General features: G+C 38.1%; 1 protein-coding gene across 1 annotated transcript; it reads right to left on the reverse strand.

Annotated features, from left to right (window-relative positions):
- On the reverse strand, positions 1–1,005 carry LOC127619375 (neuropeptides B/W receptor type 2-like). The gene has a single exon (XM_052092272.1). It carries the CDS (start codon positions 1,003–1,005, stop codon positions 1–3), a length of 1,005 nt encoding a protein of 334 aa, XP_051948232.1.
- Positions 1,006–8,513: the final 7,508 nt, after the last annotated feature.

An 8,513-nucleotide genomic window follows, 5' to 3' on the forward strand; every position in this document is an offset into this window, starting at 1 on the left:
TCAGCACTCCAGAATTTTCTTAAAAGCCTTCCTGAAACTATCGTCGAAGAAAGCGTAAAGGAACGGATTGAGACACGAGTTAGCATAACTCAGACCCGTGATAAAATACGAGAGACCTATGACCAGCGGAGTGGTGGGTAAATCTGAGGTGAGGGCGATCACAGTACTCAGGTGAAACGGCGTCCAACAGAACAAGCACACCGCGAGTACGATGAACACCATCACCGTGACTCTTTTCTTGGCTTTGTCCAGAGCTTTGCCGTTTGAATTCAGTCGCATACGTCGCAGTTTGTAGAGCATCGCACTATAGAGGATGCAAATGGTCGACACTGGCATGACAAACCCGAGGACGAGCGTGTAAATCCGACTGGCTTTGAACCAGAAACTCTCAGGACTCGGAAAACTTAGAACGCAGCTCGTCCTGCCGTCCGCGTCGTCGGGACTGACATAGACACCGGCGAAAACAGTGAAGGGCATCACGATGAGAATGACCAGAGTCCAAACGCAGATGCTGACCGTCTTGGCTAACCTGTAGGTCCTGTGGGGCATCCGTTTGGAGCGCAACGTGGAAACCACCACCAGATAGCGGTCCGCGCTCATGACAGTCAGGAAGAAGATGCTGGAGAAGATGTTGTAGTGATCTATGGAGAGGATCACTTTGCACATAATGTCACCAAATGGCCAGTAGTTTAACAGATGTTCGGCAATATTAATGGGCAAAACTAACGTGAAAAGGTCGTCGGCGATAGCTAAATTCAAAATAAATAAATTGGTGACAGTTTTCATTTTAGGGGCTTTTAGGATCACGTAAATGACAGCCGTGTTGCCCGTGAGCCCCACGGCGCAGACGATCGAATAAACAAGCGGTAGCCAAATGTAGAAGTCAGGGTAGAGCATCCACGGTGGAGATGTGCAGTTGGTGTTATCCGGATTGGATGAGTGGTTGCATGAATAGTCCAATTGAGACGAAACTGATTTATTGTCCATTGTGTCTTTGTCTTCCATTACAAATACAACCTTAAAAAAAAGTCGAGAAAAACTTTTACAGATTAAAACAATAATAAAATAAAAATATTTGTTCTGATATTTAAATAAGGTCCATATATTTTGGAAAATCCTACAATGCAAACTGCAGTCATATTGTTTTCTACCGAAATTTATTCAAAGCCTCGCTGACCAATTGTGCTTCATTTGTAACATCTATGAAATAGTTTAATTCAATTCAAAAATGTTGTTTAACATTACTGAATCAACCTGAATACATTAGGTTACACCAACAAAACTCATTTTAAAGGTCAGATCAGGTAGAAATATCAATTACAGGTTACCAATTTTACAGTGTATTTTCTTACACCTGATAAGTGGAGCTTCTCCACTATAACAGTAGCCTATAGCCTATTACATGAGGTAAATTGATTTAACCTAAAATCTCCAAAAGATCAGAATATTCTCCTTACCCGACAGAAGCAGACATATGCGCTCTTCTGTTGGACGGCTCTATTGGTTTTCAGTAAGTGTCAGAGCGCGGCGCTTTTACGCGCTCTGTTTTACGCATGATGTCATACAGAGCCACCAACAGTCTTTCACATATAATTGTAACCCTTCTATTGCGTTCAGAATCTACGTACAACTTTTGTGTGGAATTCAAGCTTATAAATCATTCATAAACCGATGGTTTTCATGTTAAACTATTTTGTAAGTCAATAATAAGTTATTTACTGTTCATACATGTGCAAAGATTTATAATATTGGCATGTTATATGACAAATGTAAAAATTATTAATTAATATGTTTTTTCTTAAGAATAACATGTAGAAATTCTTTGACCTTTCAAATACATCCACTGAGCACTTTAATAGCACTATGGTCCTATAAATTGCCTGACATGGTCTTCTGCTGTTGTTGCCCATCTGCCTCAAGGTTTGACGTGTTGTGCATTCTGAGATGTTATTCTGCTCACTATAATTGAGTGGTTATTTGAGTTATCGTAGCCTTTCTGTCAGCTCAAACCAGTCTGGCCATTCTCCATTGACCTCTCTCATCAACGATTTTTTTGTTGTTGTTATTGTTGTTGTTTTTGGCACCATTCTGAGTAACATCAAGTGACGGTTGTGAACACAAAAAAATGTTACAGACTTTTAAAATGTTATGTCTCTTAATAAAATGTATTTCAAAGACAAAAACAATTACGTGTATTTTGATAGTCACGTAGATTGTCACAAAGTTTGATTACCATGATATGGTATATACAAATTATTATCATCTTCTCCCGGGTCAGAAACTACTGAATGCAATAGTAGGGTTAATCTTGCATTGTCCTACAAGAATAACTCTCAACAACACAAATCTATGTGCTTCATTTATCCAGTTACATCACATACAAATTACTTCTACTTTTGGGCTACGGTGATCTAGAAAGAAATTTGTTCCTCCAGTCATCCACTTATAAATGTAAAAATAGCAAATCAGACATTCAGGCAAATGCCAAAAGAAAATATGGGTTGATAGTCACCCCCATCTAGACAGTGGCAATAAATGTCTAAACAAATTGACATTTAAAAGCTTAAACTAGGCCTGTTCATTGAAAGAGAGTGAAGTATTAACCCTACATACTTAATTGTATGAGTGCATTATCGAAAGAGAAGGATGGTGATGTAAATGGATTACAGTAAACATGCCTGCAGAATTTTACTTTAGGGGCTGATATGTCAGTGTGCTCGGGCCTCGTTTCAAAGCTATTTTTAATGTAGTTTTTGCCATAGCAATTTACAAAGTCAACTTTCCCCCCTCTTTCAACCTGTTTTTGCAGATGAATACACAAAGAAGGATTTCATTTAAGGATATTGTTCTCTTTAACATCCAGTCACATCAGCATGCTATTCTGCTGGAGCTCTCATCAGGATAAGTGTATGCAATTATCTGCTGATTTGACAGATATGGACATAATTTCATGTTTTATCATTTTACCTATTCAAGTTTCAACCTTAAATTTAGATTATAATGCATGGCTCGCAATTACTAGCCTCAATCACCAGAGGTATCTGGATTAATTCATTAAAATGAGAAGCATGTAATAGTCTGTTTTTTTGTTGTTTGTTTTTAAATGTAGAACAAGGTGTTTTTTATTGTAATATTCGTTATCAAATTTTTATATAAAGAACTGATTTGTGGCAGTACATCAACCATGGCAGCCTTAAACATATATAGATATAGTTGTCATTGCAAAGTGTTTATGGCTGTCTTTACAGTTATAACAAATGTTCACATCATCTTCCTTTACCCACTGATTGAGCTTTGAGAAATGATATGCTTGACATAGAGTATTTCTGTCGTGCCATTTTTCAGGTTCATTCTATAAAGTAAAGTAAAAGCACTTAGATTTGTTTGATTTAATGCAGCTTTCTCCCCATAAATCAGAAGCCATTATGTTCTCTCTAAGTGGATGCATATACTGTAGCCTATGCACCGATGACAAAGTATCAATCAAGGTAACTTACAGAGAGTGTCTTAAGTCATGTGAGTGTCAAACTAGTCACCTATATTTTCAATGCATTTAAACTAAATGTCACAAAAAAAGACATTCATTTATTTTGCAGTGCATAAAATAACATTGCAGACATGTTTCCAAAGAAAAGGAAAATTGTGTAATTTTACTCACCCTTATATTGTTCCAAACTCAAGCGACTTTCTTTCTTCTCTGGAACACAGATAGAGATGTTATGCAGAATGTTATCCTCAATCACTACTTTCATTGCATTTATCGTTTCCCATACAATGAAAGTCAATGGTGACTGAGACTGACAGTCTGCCTAACATCTCTTTTTGTGTTCCACGAAAGAAAGTAATACAGGTTTGGAACAACATGATGATTAGTAAATTATGTCAGGAGTTTCATTTTTGGGTGAGCTGTCCCTTTAAATCTAGAACAGGTACGGGAACTAAAATGGACAAGTTTTTAATATGGAGATTAAAAATGATTCTGGATACATAAAGCACCTTTCAGGGCAAAGCCAAAGGAAGAATATGATGAGTCCAAGATGATTTGATGAACAGTGAAGGGTTGCCACTGAGAAAAACAGGTTGTCATAACTTGCAGATTGATTTGACATATAAATGGTTGTGAATCATTTTTCAGTGCTTAGGGGAAGGGTAATTGTTCACCATTTTAAAGCTCAAGTAAAGAAGATATGTTATTAGATCTATATTTGGCTATAATGCTTCTTATTGGAGAAGCATCTCACATAAACAAAATGAAAATAAAAAAGTTATGTGATGATATAGTCAGCCGAGAGCTAAGCTAACAGACTTGTTCAATCCAGACATCAGCTTTATTGCTTTTCAAATTTGTTCATTTATGTAAATAAATATGTTATAGTTCAAGCAGCTCCGGTTCTCAGTAATTGGCATTCTAAACCCTTGTGAAATATTCACTCTCTAAAGTATACATAACTGTCAGATGTATGAATCAAGCACTATTCAAAGAAGATAAAGATGTTCTGTTGTGAACAATCAAAACTCTTACTGACGTGTTTCTCTACTCCATTCTCTTCTGTCCTCTGTGAAGAAAACACACGGCTGGCTGCTCAAACTGATTGTAATCATTGTATTCGAGGATGTCATTTTTTTCTGTGGTGTCAATCAGACTATAGCTTTGATCTCTGGTATGTTGAATATTCTCTCACTCAGCGTCACTCTCTGAGGATGCTTCTCGATGGCTTCAAATTCTGATTCAATCTTCAAGCCTTGCAGTCTTTTGAAATCACGTACAATCTGGTTTGTGTTTATTAGTGTTCATCTAAGGTGTAGTTCAAATAACTCTTTGTTAGGTGTTCATTACACTGAGTAGTGTGCATCTCAAAATCAAATGAGTATTATAGGTCACTCATTTCTTCATGGGCTTTTCACAAAGTTTCAGTCAATCGATTAATAAAATCCCATGAGTGCAATCTATTCCATCCCATTCATAGACATTAGAAGAAATTCCATGACATACTAAACCTTGCTAACATTAGCCGATTAAATGGTTCAGCCATCAAAGATACAAATAAATGGTACATCCAGAAGCGAGAGAAAGTCTTTGTGCTACCAAATTCGTCAAATAATGATTCACTTTTCTTGCTACAACATTTTATGAGCTTTATGAGCTTATGAGATATATGATGTGTATAAAAGGGGTGTTTAGAGCATTAAAATGTATTTTGAAATATCACAAGTTCTTTTTTGTATGCTCTTTTTTCATTAAACTGAATTATATGTATTTTATTTGTGGTTTTGATTGATTTGTATGGTTTTGACAACATTTGAGCTTTGAGATGTCTGGTCTCAAACACTTTTATTTTTAAGCACAAATCAAAGTTGAAATGAAAGTACAGATGAACATTCAGGTGAAGGAACTAAACATACCTGGCACTTTCCTCATCTACTCTCCACTACTCATTCTACTCACCTCTCCTATATGAGGTAAATGCTAATCACACATGATAGTTAAATGATTATGTTCTTTATTGATATGAGAATCTTTTTGGTGTCAGCTGGATGAGCTTTGATAAAGGGGTCATGTCATGCATTTTAATCTTTATTATTTTCCTTGAGGTTCACCTAAAAAGTTACTAATGGTTTTTGCACAAAAAAACAATCAAAATGTAATATCAATGTCCTTTTCCTGTCACATATTCACTGCTTTTTGCTTATAATATTTTGTTGAAATTCTTGTTTCGTTCCTCGTTCCTGTTTCCTGTTAGTTTTCTTGTCCTTTTGTAGTTTTCTTTCATGATTGGTTTCCCCCTGATTGTTTCCCCCAGGTGCTCCTCGTTCCCTTGTTTGCCCTTGTGTATTTAAGCCCTTGGTTCTGTTTTTTTATTTATTTATTTATTTTTTATGTCAGTCTTTGCATTTATTGTTTGATGCTCTGTGCTTGGTTCACTGTGTTTTGTTCCTTTATATTCTGAATACTTTGTTTCTATTTTGTTTCATCAAAGCTGCGTTTAGATCCTCATTCCTTGCCTGCCTCGTCACAGAAAGACCAACCCAAAAATAAATATAGCGGCTGTCAGAATTTTGCTTCTGAAGCGAGGGGACCATCCAGTTGAGGATCACATCTGTCAGTTTTTAGAACTAGCAAATTTAGTGCCCTATCCACACTGCTCTCTGGTGGTTTTCTTCTGGGCCAGTCTAAATAGTGCACTGAAGGAACTGATGCCTCCAGCTGATCCTCACTGGATGCTCTGCGAATATGTGGAGAAGGCTCTGGAACATTACGGATCCCTTTACACAGTGGATTATGGTGGGAACCCCAGGCCAAAACCTGCATCTTCTACCATGTCTCCCTGTCTCGAAGCCTCCCACGTCTACATATCTTAAAACGTCTCCAAGTTGAATGATCTGATAGCACCACTGATGTTGGTGCGTAGGGCCAGGATGACCCTATCTCACAAATTGCCAGCGCCCACGCCTGCCACGGCCAGCGAGCCAGCGCCCACACTTGCCACGGCCAACTACATGTGGCCTTATTACAGGGACAATCCAACCCGGAGGTCGTTCCTGAGTCTCGTCCCGTGCTCACGATCACTGAGGTCGTTCCTGAGTCTCGGCCCATGCTCACGCCCACGGAGGTGATCTCTGGTCTCCTGGCCGTCTGCCTGATCTGCTCTGGCCTGTTTGGTTTCCATCTCCACCTGAGCCCTCTGAACCTCTGGCTCCTCCTTGGTCTCAAGCCTCCCTGACTTTGCCTTGTTACTCTGCTCCCCTTGCCCCTTGTGCCCCCTGAACTGCCTGTTTCCCCTTCCCTCACGTCCCATGGACAATTAGTTTATTTGTGGAGCTTCTGGAATCCACTCCTTAATGAGGTCTCTGTCTCGTATTCCCTGTTTTTTGCTTTGACTTTCATGTTGTAATTCTTGTTTAGTTCCTGTTAGTTTTGTAGTCCATTTGTAGTTTTCTTTCATGATTGGTTTTATCCTGATTGTTTCCCCAGGTGTTCCTCGTTCCCTTGTTTGCCCTTGTGTATTTAAGTGTGATTGGTTCCCATGTTTTGTGCCTTTTAATTTCTGAGTACTTTCTTTATTTTCATTAAAGCTGCGTTTAAATCCACATTCTTCGCCTGCCTCGTCACCAGTCCTGCCGCTCCCTTTAAGCAGACTATGCAGTGTGCGTAGGGCACTAACTCCCTAGGGGGGCACCATCTTACCAGAAGAGGGCACCAGAAAGTCCACCGGCTGCCCTTACTCGCACTTTATTCAAGGACCCGAAAGCAGCTGCGAAACACAGATGATCGAGTCACGCCCTTATCACGTGACAGCCTTCGACTGTTTCGCTGCTTAAATATGGGATAATGGGCATCCTGATGTGCTCATTTAGGCCAAAATACAGGACATCCTGGCTAATACAAGACAGATGAGATGGCAGCCACTAGCTTGTTCTACACCATTGTCTTTCATTGCACTCGGTGCTACGCTATTTATACATATAAAAACATTTAATCTCACATTTAATATTTCAAGAGCAATTTTGTATTTCATTTGTAAGTAACCCTGTAACAAGTACATTCCTTGTACACATGAGTTTGTTTTTTTTTATTTTTTAAATGGCTGACTTTACAATTATTTGCATATCAAACAAGCACAGACACAAAAATAAATATTAAAATAGTTTCTCACCGGCATTACAGTTGTGTCCAATTTAATTGTCACTGCTCCTCCTCTCAAAATACGCTTCTTTGCTAAATCTGAATCATAGTCCTCAAAATAATCCTTAGAGAAATGTGCCAAAACAAAACATATAATCCCACATTGACACGTTTAGAAATTTGTTTAAATAAGACACTCCTTCCTGACATTGGGATCCTTCAGAAGGCATCTTCAGCTATGCAGTTTTGCAATTTTTCCACAACAAGGAACACAACAACTTCTGGGGCCCTTATTTCACATCTTAATCTTTTTGTCTGTTAAAAGCAAACTACAAGTAACAAAAGTACCACCATCAGAGTTGAAGTACCTCAGCTACTCTATCAGTTCAATTGTGATGATTATGTTTGATGTGGTGTTTGGGCTATTTAAACGGCACTGCTCTGTGTCATCGCAATGTAGCTAATTTCAAAATGAGTCATTTTTGTATTAGAAACAATAAATACTATTTTTGTAGAGGGAGGAATTTTGAGTTCTGAAACATACAGTATGTTTTACAATGACGCTCTCATATGTCAAAATATAAATTTGAGCCCTCATAACATTTTCTCACTTAGTTTTCCTCCCCATGGACACTTTTAGGTGGCTTCTGATTTGAGAATGAACATCATTACATTTAGTATGTTTTTGTCTCTGCCTCATCATAGAGGCCAAGATGGTTGTTTGCAAATATTCTTCGAGGCTCTTTTCCTTTTTTCAGGGATGATTTGTTAAATGAAATTAAGTTTTTTGGTTATTTTCTTTATTCTAAACTTATTCTTCAACCCTAAAGGTTCTGAAATCATTTCCAGCCAATAAAACACAGCATGTTATCTGGCACCCCATTGCTAA

Source organism: Xyrauchen texanus, chromosome 25 (genome assembly GCF_025860055.1).
Source record: "Xyrauchen texanus isolate HMW12.3.18 chromosome 25, RBS_HiC_50CHRs, whole genome shotgun sequence".
NCBI classification, from domain to species: domain Eukaryota; kingdom Metazoa; phylum Chordata; class Actinopteri; order Cypriniformes; family Catostomidae; genus Xyrauchen; species Xyrauchen texanus.